Genomic DNA, 13,113 nt, shown 5'->3' with positions numbered 1-13,113 from the left:
ATTTTTCGCAATTTTGCAAGATTAGTAATACGAAATTTTGCACAAAATCAGATTTCTCTACGGGATATTAATGCGTGATAATTTTACGTTTAAGATCGTAAATATACAATGATTAAGTAGGATGAAAATTAATACGTTGCAACGAGAATCGCGTGGCTCGCTTACCAAATTTCTCGTAAAGAACCAACGTATATACGGAAAGCGTATAAATGATACGCTACTCGTAGGGGTTATTGGAAACAGCATGCGAATCATGCGGTGTCGCTCGCCAACGTATTTCAAAGATAAATAGTTGACACGTGAAAAGATTTATATAGGGTAGTTGCTCCACTGCCCAGGAAATGAACTTCGTCCATGCCTTTTTGCAAATTCCCTTCGATATCCCTAGGTTGTTTTACATTCTGGATATAAGCGCGTGACATTATCGAGAGATACACTATCGAGAGATTTATTCGTTTTCTATTAAGCATGTACATAAATTTTTTTAAAAATATTTTTTTATCTCCCATTATCCCCGATTGTGGTATGATTGTCGAAAGACGTCAATAGCAATATCAACTATTTTATAAACTCTCGATGTATGCGAGTGATTTCATTTCAGCGGCGTAAAAATTAACGCACTTATTGTCTGACCCGTACATTTGACGTGTAATTTCATGTTAACGACTCGGTTTTACTTTGATATCTGTTGCATATCGAATATGCGATCGGCGTTAATAAAGGGATTAGTATCAAACGACCGCATTTAACATTTAAACGACGCGGATGAAGGGCCATCCAACATGCGTTTCGACACTTTGTACCGCACGGTATAAAGATCAAAGCGTTATTTATATACGTTCCGCTAATGTCTCAAAACGTTGCGGCATGCGGCGACGAACGTTTTTCATTTACGTAAAGTGCGAGTCTATTAGCCAATAGCGTGAGAGAAAGAGAAAGAGAGAGAGACAATTCGATGCATAGTCAATATTATGCAATGTATATTTCATTATAATGAGCGAGAGGAAAAGAAAGAAATAAAGAGACAGAGAAGGAAAGAAAAATAGAGATTATACACCCGCTAATTCTTCTTCATGTGGCATTTTCGGTGGACGGTGAAAGCGAAGTGCGTGACACACTTTCAAAAATGTGCCGCGTAAGAATGGCGCAAAAATTATGTAATTTAATTTCATAATAGAACCATTAAAAAATTCAGCACCTCATAATCAAATTATTAGCATTAAATTTATGCATTTTTATGCGCACGCATAATTTGCAATTGAAATTAAATCGCGGCGTATAGACGGAAATGCCTTCATCGGGGCGATTCTCCGTGGCTGGCCCCCCTCGTCCGTTTAACGAAGAGATCGCGCAGAGATCAAGTGCAAGGGATGCGAAGGGACGAATTAACTTTTGCGCTTCCAAACGCGGGGGTGAACCGTGAAACCGAAAAGATCGACCGGAACGGGGAGGGGGGGGGGAGGGAGGAAGAGTTATGGTACGGAGGAAAGCGGTTGCAGTAATTACTGCCGTTCGTTTCGGCACGACGAATGCCTCCTCGCCTCCGTGCTCAATGGCTCATCGGTATCGGGAGATGTAACCAATAACATAGATCTACCGGTGAACGGTATCATCAGTCAGTCCGGCGGGCGCGCGGCATGTTTATTACGAGGCACGGGCGCGTTTGCGCGTCAACGGAACAAATGCCTCCACCGAGAACGGAAAGCCACTCTATCCCGAAACCCGTCCATTTACCCCTGTCCTTCACTTTCGTCACCTCCTCACTCTGCACTTTCACGCGCGCCTGCTGTACGCGGGATGAACCGTGAGGGGAGAGAGAGAGTTGATGTTTTCGGCGAAGTACTCTTTGCAAGAGAGAAATCATTCGTATAAACGTTGCTCGTTAAATTTCTGAATTTGGGAATGTTCGCGTTACTGCACTGCTCGGGAAAAAGAACGCTGATTGAACGTAGTAAGTTTAACCACATCTCCGAATTGTCGCTAGAGACTCAGAGAAATATTTATTAAATATTATGTTATCGTATACCAAATATCAGATTTGTAATATAATGTATACCAAATATAATATTTGGTAATATAACAGCTATATAAAAGTGTCAAAATTTGGTCAATTTTGATTTTTATTATTTTATTGTATGCGTTTAATTTATTGGTCATAGTTAAAAAAATTGCAAGATTGTCAGAATTTAAACTATGTCAGAAATTAAAATCTCTTATTCTTGTGTTATTAGTTCATTTATATACTACATATTTTGTTCATCTTCGAAAATATCTCCATACTCATATGCAGGTATGCTCGTACATATAGCGTCGTAAATACATAAAGCGTGCCAGGAACGTGGCAAGAATGTTGCAAGGAAGTTGGGGTAGGGATGAGGAAAGTAAGGCAGCTTAATTCCAAGCCTTCGAAAAGCTTCTTCTCTCTTGGATCGTATATGCGTGCATATAAAAATTTATATCATTTTCACGCGTAAGAATGTGACAAACCCTCGATGCATTGTTACCATTTTTCGTGATTTCCATCCGGGGGAGAATTTTCAAGCATATTTCCGATAAAATGCAATAACGCGTATGTTTAAACGCATGTATTTCAGCAATTTATCCATCGAAAATTGATGCAAAAATCGCCGACGATAAAAAAACATGATCGGCGCTTGGAAAAACATGAGTTTGAAGATTTGTATTTGTTTAAATATCCGTTTTGGTTGCGCCAAATCGAAAAATTAAACAAATTGAGCATCGTTAATAGCCATTTATTGACACCATCTACGTATCTACTCAGTTTCGAATATTGCACTTGCGAAATATCGTCACTTGCGATAAGTATAACACATTCTATTAATTAAATTTGACACACATTATTAATAAATTTTCATGCGAATAAATCTCACTTAATTAGCACGTATCATAATAAATACATTGCTAAAATCGTAATTGTAAAATACGAGAATAGAAATCGTATTTGTATTTTATAAATACGATTTCTTCTCTCTAAACGTCGATAATTAAATGCAGAATTAAAAAGTGTCTTGAATAAGCGAATAATACGGATTTCTATATAATAATAATATATAATTTTCATGTGTACACTTTGAGTAAACTTGGCATTAAATCGTGGCAAGCACACTAACTCAGCTTTTGTTATATTCCAACATGCTTATTGAAATTTTCTTGACGATATTCCACAACTCTTGATTGTCTTTTCGCAACGCTGCGTTTCTACAATCGCATTGAAAATAAGTTTAATCTCAATTACCTTCTCAAACAGCAAATCCATTATTTACGAAAATAGAATTAGAGTTTACGCACAATTACATTTCTTGCTTGAGATTACAATCTATTGTTATATTACATTTATTTTGTATATATACAATATTGTAATTAATATAGTAACGTATAAATATTTTATATAATGTAACAATAAATTTTAATCTCAAGCAAGAAATATGATTTTGCGAGAATCATGATTCCACATTTTCATTTTTCTATTTGTGTATAATATTATGCATTGTTAAAATGTTTTTATTTTAAAATCATTCTTGTTGTAATAATCCAGTTCATTAATTAAATTTCGCATAATTTTATATATATATATATATATATATTGCGCAGTTTTCGCGCTTACTATTCGTAGATGTCAATTAATTTTAAATATCAATTAAATATCAATTCAATTCATATGAATAAAATCTATACAAAAATAAAGAATCATACATCTTTAATGCGAGGAAAGATATATATAAAATATCTCATTGTCACAAAAATACGTTATAATGATTACATTTGCTTTAAATAAACGAATAAGCTATCTTATCCCAGAACCGACCTCGTTTATTCAGGATTCTTGCGAGACGCGTCTCCTGTCCCTACATCTCCTGTCTCTCTACATCTTGATATATTCTCTTTTATCCTTCCTACAAGGAATTTTTCAGTTTTCCGCCCATCGTGTCGGAAGGTACTGCTTTTCTCTCCTATTTCCGAAGTTAAACAAACGGTTTATATGAAGTATCGATACGTAGCCAAACACACACTTCCGACGAAGTTTCATTGATATGGTATAAGCAATTTGTTTTGTCGAGCGAAACTTGCCGATACCGATATATATGAGCTGAGTTCTCAACAAAATACTGCTGCGGCTTGGACATGCTTCTTCCAACAATAAAGTGACCAAAGACGTACAGCACGGTGCTGTATTGTAGCGCATTTTCATTCAGATCTACTATAGCGTGGAAGCGCGCTTCGTATAACGGGTGAGGCAATTTAAAGCATTGTATCGCAGTTATGCAAGAAATAAATATAACAAATGACAGGACAATTTCTTGTTTATATAAGAAAATCTTGTGGTGCATTAACGTCGCAAAATTTAATGAAATTTATTTAAAAAAGTCATGAATTATCGTGAACATCGTGAATTATCGTGAATCTTTCAATCATGCTCTCGCTTTACTTTTCCGTTATTGAGGAAACAACGCAAACTATGTGCATGTGTATATATTAATCGCGAATATATTAATCGATCGCGCATTTCGTGCGAGCATGAGAAGATTCGGGCAATACGCGTGCGGGCAATCCGGAAGATCGTGTTTCGATCGCGCGCTGGAAAATAAGATATCTGTTCCGCGTGCATATAAAAGGGAACGACACTTTCTATGCATGGAAAAATGAAGAGAATCTTATTTCCATTTCCCGGCGCACCTATCCATGTCGCGGTGTATTCACGAGAGATTCACTTGGGAAACGAAGACTGCGCGAGTCTCCGATGCGCGTGTGATCTTAATCATGATGGGGAATACTGATATTCTTTTAACCAGTCGGAAATATTCCCTTTTGAAGTCCTAAGCGATCTTATGACTGACGATTTACTTCATTCATGCCTGTTCAAATAGTACTATATTATATGCACCTCTCCGATCTCCGACGGATCGGATAATTAAAGACGCAACGGACGAAAGGGCGTTGTTTAATTCATGATCGTGCGAAACGAGGTACGGTAAGTATTTTAGGATAAGGTAACGTTACATATGCGCGCCGCCTCGTCGGTTGGTACAATTCTCACCCTCATCCACTACCCTCTTTCCGTTCAGAAAGACGCGTGCTCGCTGCGTTTCCTTTCCCGCCCCATCTTCCCTCGGTCCCGCGGCAGTGCCCGAATTTTGAACATTAGTTTGCGAACCATTTAGCACAACTACTCTACGCCGCAATCTCGTCGGTCTCTCTCTATCTATGAAAGCGGTAGTTGGAATCACGCAGCCTCTGCACACATCGTACGTTCCCTCTCTCCCGCCTACATATAGATTTAACCGCAACACTCTCCCTACCGATGCGATATAGTCATTGTGCATTAAGCCTGGCGATGCGCGTGGCTGTCCCCCCCCCCTCCCCCTGTTTCCACCCCTGAGGAATACGACAGCTTCACCGGGAATAATTCCGCCAAGAAATTAGACTTTCTAGTAACTCGCGAGATCCGCATGAATCTTAGCGTAAGACACGCGCAATACTACTCTTAGATGATTCTTAAACTTGTTTCATATTTTGCGAGGACATTCTCGTAGAAACTTTGTGCGGAACCAATTAGGCATAAACTTCAGAGCGGATAAAACTAATATATAATGTATTTAATAATCATAACATTGTTCATGGCCCTGTGATTAATTACGTTTCTTGCAATGTGCTGCTCGCTTCAGTTCATTACAAGATCATGAAAGTTTAATTATATAATGTTATATTAATAAAGATAGGCAATTTATGCTCCTTCAGTCGTTTTTGATCTGTTTTTATATCAAAGACGTAAGATAATTTTGAATTATCTTAGTTGTTTTCAAAATTTTTTCGAGAAGTTTCTAAAAATTTTCCGCGCATATAAATCAATTATATCAAGTACTTTCTGTTTCTTATTTTTTGCTTCTTTTCAAATCGCAATTAAATCATTCATAATGCCAACATAGCGGCCGTTTTACGCAACACTAAATCTAAATTTATTTTTCTTGAAAGACAATTTTATTTTAGAACGATGACAGAATTTGGATCCGGAAAATTTTCCGGCAAAATAATAAAGTCAAGTTATTTTCCGATTTTAAGAAAATAAATATTTAATTATAATATATAAATCAGATTATCTTGTATCGCAAAATCTGATCAATTAAATAATCTATTCGCGGCGAAACATCATACATACAATAAAATTAATATTTAATTCAATGAAATAACGGAATTATGCCAATAATCGTTTTTAATCGATCGTATAATAATACGATGGTTTACAATGAAGTTACATTAATGTCCTTTGAAATATTAACGAAATCAAATTAGCAGTTATGTGTTGTCTAATTCTGAAAATAGAAGGATTGGCAAATTCAATTATCGAGCGCACAAAGTCGAATCTCGATAAAAACAAGGATTGCCGGAAGGATCGTTTCTCGATCGCGAGCGGCCCTCCTCCGAAACGAGAGGCATCTTCTGATTTCAATGGTTCAGCTCGATAGTCGCTGCGCAATTTTGGGACTCCGTTGTCAAACTCTGTGCCACACGCGCTCAATTTGATCGCGCGTACAATTCCTAGGACCTCCCGATTCTCTCGCTCGAGAAGCCGCGGACGCCGGACGCGGCTTCCAAAGCTCCCCGAGGTACCGGCAAATTAATCTCGAGCTGAAGTTCGGCAGTTTGCTCGACTGCAAGACTCTCATTCTCCCCCTCCGTCCGCCGTACCCCTCGATCGCGGTTTCGCCTTGCGGAACGTGATATTACTTGTGAAAACAAATAATAATGGAATAGAGTAGTATTATTAGATCGGGACGATAATTAGTCGTTTCCCGACCAAGTTTTGCGTTAAATAAGGCTGCCGAGCTTTCTCTCGAATTTTCTAAAGGAAAAAGCTTTATTTAAAGGTAACAAAAGAACGGTGAACAGTGTCTATTCATATATATGTATGAATTATAGAATATTTTAATTTTTTTATATAATTAATGAGTTATAATTATGTAAATATTAAAATTAAATTTGATTCTATTATTACGTTAAAAATTAATTTTTATCAATCGATTTCACCGTAAATTATTGTATTGTGATTGTGAGGAACGCCAAACACGTATAAATCATGATCACATTTCACTTTTTAATTATTTCTAGATATTTGTTTTATAATCGGAATATTTTCAAACCGATATCCACACGATAATTTAATAAAACAAAACATTCTAATTCTATCGAACTAAAATTGATTCATCAATAACCAGTCGCGTAATTAATATTAAAATGGTGGTTCGATCACTCGAAGTTTGAATTAGCGTAAGCGCCAAACTTTGGATGGCTTAATAATTATACGTTTGGAAAATGATCTAATTGAAAGATTTCCATGCGAACGATCGAAGTAACGATCACAATGAAAATTATTAGTAGTTTACTAGATTTCTGAAGTATTATGTAGCATTTAAGTACCTTGCCGAAATATCCCTTTATTACGTTTCTCTCTCTCTCTCTCTCTCTCTCTCTCTCTCTCTTTCTCTCTCTCTTTATTTCGTCCCGTTTTCGAAAATGGCGCTCGCCTTTGCCGTACGTCGAGGGGAAACTTGTACGAATTATAAATATGTAGATGAACTTAAAACGTTGTTACACTGAAACTTCGCCGAGCGCGGCCATCAGAGATGAAAAAAAGAACCGACGAGTTCCCTCGATGAAGCTTTTAAGAATACGTAATCTCGGAGCGAAGTTACTCTCGCGCGGGATCTCTCGCGCGAATGGCGCGAAGTAGAAAACGCGAATCTTGGAGAACCAAGAGTTGAAAAGTTTCTGTGTTTGTGACTTACCGCGGGCACACGCGCGACTGGGTTCAACAGCGCAGCGGGTCGACGATCAGCGATGCGATCGTCCTCGAGGGCATAACTGTTGCTTCTCGGCGAAGTAGTGCCGGACGTCGAATGGGATAGAATATAACACCGCGCCCCGCGCGTTCCGCTCCGTACCGTACTGCCGGGTAGACGGTGCGCGACTGTGCGCCCGCCACTCTCGCGATCTCCCTTTTATGGGTCGTCGCCCGCGCGTCCGCTCAAACGTCGACACTCGCTACTTGACGGCTAACGTCACACCGATGCCACCGATCCCTCGCGCGCGCTCTTTTTTAGATTTATATGAGAAACTTTTTAAACTAACGAGATAAAATCATTTCTTAAATATAGAATAGTAATATAAAACAATATATGATATTAAATTAAACAATATATGATATTAAAAATAAAACAATATATGATATTAAATTATAAAATAATGCTTCTTTCTAGAATTATGCAAGCGCGCTTTCAAAAAATTATTTATCATCAGGCAATTATAAGAGAGTTAGATACACGTTCTCGATATTCCACACATTTCCCGATATTCTTGAATTTTAAATATCGATTTAAAAAACGCATTACAAAAATTGTAATATAATGAAACAAAGTTAAAAATTAGTTAAAAATAAAATTGTGATTGATAAATCGTCAGATCGTAAATTGCAAATGCATAATGTCTAAAAATAAAAATAAAGTTACGAGATATTAAAACAGCATCAATTTATTAAAATTCGTTTAAATATAAAAATATTATCAAATAATATTGCATAACGGGATTTATATTGTGTCTTAGGGTAATTTCCTCTTCGCAGGCTCTTCATGTACTCTAACGGGCAGAGTAGAACGCGGACCACATTTCCACACATTGCCATCCTTATCGAGTATACTCGCGCTTGCTGTAATCTGATATTGTCCACCACTACCTGGAACAGTACTTGCACCAACCGCACACGGTGGCACAATCGTAGGACCAGGTATTCCTAAAGACAGTAAAAACTCGCAAGCAAAGAAATCCCGATGAGGTATTACCGTTTGCTGCAATTCGTTTATATTGGAATCCTGCAAATAAATGCATTAATATTATTATTCACTTAATATTATTATTTAAATGTAACAGTGTATTTTTTAGCTTTTTTCATTCCTAATTCATTCTTATATATTAGTTAATAGAAATATTCAATATTTCTATTAACATAATTATTATATATTTTGTCATTTAAAAATGCAATAATTTAATTTTTAAAAATTAATGTACAAAATTTTAGTTTTATGTACCTTTTGATCAGAATTTATTTTTGAAGGTGGCGTTGTTGAGATAGAAATGCATACGGCAGCGACAGAGCGGAAGAGAGATGCTCGTCGTCCATGTCGCAATACTCCTTCGACTTTGAGCGCTAGTTGGCTACCTTGCGGCACAGACACTGGTTCACCGAGAACACGCGGTTGAGGCGACACTGATAGCTTAATACTAGTAGTTTGCAGAGTTTGGAAAAAGTACCGTGGGATCGGTAATCTCATCGTTCCGCCGGCGAGCAATGTCACTTGTGACATCAAACAACTGACTCTCAAGTGGCTGATAGCTCCACTCTTGCCATCACTGCCTACCCAGGATGGTGCTAATCGACGCAGCTCGGCACAACAACGAGCCAACTGTCGCATCTCCACCGAATCGCCGAAATGAAAATTCACGGGATCATTCTGCTGCTGATACATTGAAATACCAGATCCACCACAAACTCGTTCAACACTGTTTGCAAGTAATCGGCATATTTCTTGTAATCTACGCGAGATGAATTAAGGTAAATAGTAGAAGAGCGTACTTAAACAAAGACAACAAGAGACAAAAATTATTCTAGCAAAAGGATACGCCCGAATATTTGCCAATGACTCTGGATCAGCATCAAAAGCTGATTGATATAGCCTTTGATAATTTTCTGCACAATTTTTCAAATCTTGTGCTGATTTTCTTAACTATGAAATAATTTATGACATATATATATATATGTGTATTATAAATATTACAGTAATCAATTATACAAGTCGTACCTGATGTGTAACGCGTCCATATCTCTGAAGATCATCTTTTGTTGCAATGACAACCGTGACAGCTATAGCGGGTGGTGGTGCGGTGCATAACGATCTAAAAATAGTTTTTAATTTTTATTTATTTATTTTTTAGTCCTATTTACTATGTTATTACTTACATGCATGAATGTAGTAGCTGTACTATGGATTGCAAAAATTCACAACGTAATTTTGAATATTCACTTGGAAATTGTAAACTGCGTAATGGAGTGCTAGCGGCTTTGAGCGACGCGCAAGCGCTTGCATAACGCGCTATCGCGCCATTCAACTTTTCTACAATCTCGGCTTTACTCATATTCTCTTCGTCCTCTGTTTTATTCCTGTATCACATTAGAGTAAGATAAATAGAGAATATATAAAATTATATTATATATCATTCTTTTGAAAGTACAAAGCAAGTACAAAGAAAACATACATAAGACAACATTCCGCTTTTGTAACTAATTCTAAACCAGATAGCCAAAAATGCAGCTGCTCCGATGCTACAGTTTCTTTTAAACCTTTGAATATTTCAGTAGCAATTGTATGATGGCCGTATCTTGCGGCGCTACGCGCGATGCGATATTTCGCCCAGCCATCTACGTTTTTCACAACATTATCTACTGCCTCCAAACATTCTAAATTCCATTCATATCCTCCAGCCACCATTTGGAATAGTAATGTACAAAGCATTACCTTCTCAAATCAAAATAGAATCTTATGAAAATATATGTTTAATAAATCAAATCGTTTTAGATAAAAAAAGAATAGATCATTTATATACAAATTTACCTTTGTATGTACATGAGAGATTTGTTTGAGCTTTATCAAAATGTCTGGTAAAAGTGAAAGTAATGTATTCTCTCCTAAACTACCGATTGCACCTAAAGCTTCGCATAGTGCGACCGTCTGCTTCTCATTTTGATCATTTTCTGCACTGGCATTGATAAGAGTAGAACCAATAGCATCGACGAACATACTGCAATGACTGGGTTGTGATTGACATAATTTTACTATCGAACGTAGACATGCCTTTAATTGATGTAGATGCTTGTCATCCAGAGCCAATAATACGATCAAAGATTCAAGACAAGAGATTACATCTTGTATACCATAAGCGGGCAATCCTTCTTGATAACTGTTAATAAAATGTATTAATTGTCTATTCTATGCATCTAAAAAAGTAAGATTTTAAATATACATACCAATAACAGGCAACTCTAGAAAGTATAGTAATCGCTTTTACTGCGACAAACGGATCAGGTGAATAACATGCATTTAAACATAATTGCAATAAAGGACTATTTTCCTCCATGTTTGCATCACACGTTGCAGCATTTTGGCTAAGTACCTTCATTTCAACAAATATTTGTGTTTACACATATAAGTATATATTGTGAAAGAAGTTTTTATCAAAATAATTATCGATTAAAAATATTTGTATCAACTTAACTGACCTCAATTACATCTAAAGTACGAATAAGAAGATCTGTATTTCCCGCACCATCTTGCAAAAGTGTTGTGGTACTCTCTAAATTATTAAATTTGATTTAAATTATTACATCATACTCGCATAAATATTAAATGTTTGATAAATTATAATACCAATTAAATTATTGAGAGCACCCTGTGGCCAGAGATGTGCCCCTCTTCTAGCTAAACTGTGCAGAAGATACAGGGCATGACGTTTAACAGACAGTCTTGGGTCATTTTGCAAATAGCGTAATAATAACGCAACCTGTTGCGGTACATCTATTAACGTTGCAGAAGCCAAAGTGCTTAGCGCACTCAAAGTGACCCTAACAAATTCTGCTGCTGGATAACTTGCAAGAAGCTCCATACATAATTCATTTACCTTCAATAAAACAATTGTATGTATATTCGTTCTAACCAAAAAATATATCACTGTAAAATATATCACTTGAATATATCAAGTCAATCAATCAACATCAATTATGCAAAATGTTATACCATTGATGCTGTGAAAGTGTCATGATGCATATATTGTAGGATCGGTATAAGCTGCAATTTCATCGAAGCAGGAGTCGCTTGACCTCTGATCATGTCAGAAATCTTACTACACATAGATACAGCGAATAATTTAGACTGTGCTGCAAACATCTGAGCTGCATATATTGCAGCTTCTACTTCAACTGAATCATGAGAATCTAAAGATCTTCTTATACTGTGATGTACCTTGTATAATAATTAACTTCATTATAACTTCATTATAACTTATTTCCATAAAGCTAAAGCTTGTCATCTTTCTAATTGGTTTACCTGCTGCCTTTCAGGAATAATGCCCGCTACACTGCCTAATGTACGCAAAGTAAGAGCCCTGGCCACTGGATCATTGGAATGTATAACACTATAGATACGTCTTACAAATTCATCTACATTCAAAATTTTATCCAGATGCTTTTCGCTCTGCTGACTCACTCTTAGAACCCATACTCGTAAGAAATTACTCCCGGTGCGAAATACTTCAGCCAATTTTAGCAAAGATGAGTTTATTAATATTGGGAAAGGATATTTCTCAAATAATCTAGGAAAGCGTACTATAGCTTCGCATTGTTCCCCCGTCTTGGTAGAGCGTAAACCTACAATCACATTTGTAATTACAATAAATTTTTATGTAATATGATTACTCAATATTTTTCTAATATTCTCCCATTTAAAATAATTATATACTGCAGGTTAGAAAAATCGACAAGTGCAAATTAACCTTTATCAAGCTCTATAAGAGCAGTATTTGCATCCTGCTCGGGTTCTCCAAGTCCGGTATCATTAAATGCATTCAGTCTCATTCCCATCATATTTTTCACAAAGTAAATCACACGCAAAGTTAAACAATCGTTCTGTCACAGAACGTGTCCCGTATAACTTATTTATCTGAAACGTTCACCATCAATCACTCAGTTGGAATTGATTCAAATAATCATACATGTAAAAAAAACTGTCGATTATTTAATTACTCAATCAACAAGCATTTATTTCGTTCCTCATCAACAATTGAAAGTCTCATTTCATTTTGTCTCTCTTCTTTCAACTGACCCGCCATAACAGCGGCTTTATTATCATGACGTTCCAGCTGACGAAGGCATTCTAGATGACGTTTCACGTCTCGTGAATTTTCTTAATAAAACCTATAATAATTTTTTATATTTTGGTCATGTTTATTAAACTTTCTTTATCGTAGAGATGCGTACATTTTTATTTTTTAATA

The 13,113-nt window shown here is 36.4% G+C and overlaps 2 protein-coding genes across 2 annotated transcripts in view; both read right to left on the bottom strand.

Moving 5' to 3' along the window:
* The window catches only part of LOC105425601 (lachesin), a 32,081-nt gene extending 24,100 nt beyond the window's left edge, over positions 1–7,981 (bottom strand). Inside the window, exon 1 of the mRNA XM_011636443.2 lies at positions 7,803–7,981. The gene's annotated coding sequence lies outside the window, so the exon portion shown is untranslated. The remainder of the gene's footprint in view (positions 1–7,802) is intronic.
* A 547-nt stretch (positions 7,982–8,528) lies between these two features.
* INTS7 (Integrator complex subunit 7) lies at positions 8,529–13,014 on the bottom strand. Its single transcript, XM_025217889.2, has 14 exons — positions 12,863–13,014; positions 12,613–12,779; positions 12,168–12,487; positions 11,859–12,083; positions 11,493–11,742; positions 11,345–11,418; positions 11,093–11,238; positions 10,680–11,025; positions 10,324–10,583; positions 10,028–10,228; positions 9,870–9,963; positions 9,691–9,794; positions 9,099–9,603; positions 8,529–8,882 (listed from the first exon to the last, which is right to left on the bottom strand). The coding sequence occupies exons 2-14, from the start codon at positions 12,701–12,703 to the stop codon at positions 8,613–8,615; spliced, it is 2,886 nt and encodes a 961-aa protein (XP_025073674.2). The 5' UTR covers positions 12,704–12,779; positions 12,863–13,014; the 3' UTR covers positions 8,529–8,612.
* Between the last annotated feature and the right edge of the window lie 99 nt (positions 13,015–13,113).

Source organism: Pogonomyrmex barbatus, unplaced genomic scaffold, assembly GCF_055798465.1.
Source record: "Pogonomyrmex barbatus isolate J1 unplaced genomic scaffold, ASM5579846v1 scaffold4, whole genome shotgun sequence".
Lineage (NCBI taxonomy): Eukaryota > Metazoa > Arthropoda > Insecta > Hymenoptera > Formicidae > Pogonomyrmex > Pogonomyrmex barbatus.
The sequence above is the reverse complement of the archived record's forward strand: the minus strand, read 5'-3'. Positions and strand labels throughout refer to the sequence as shown.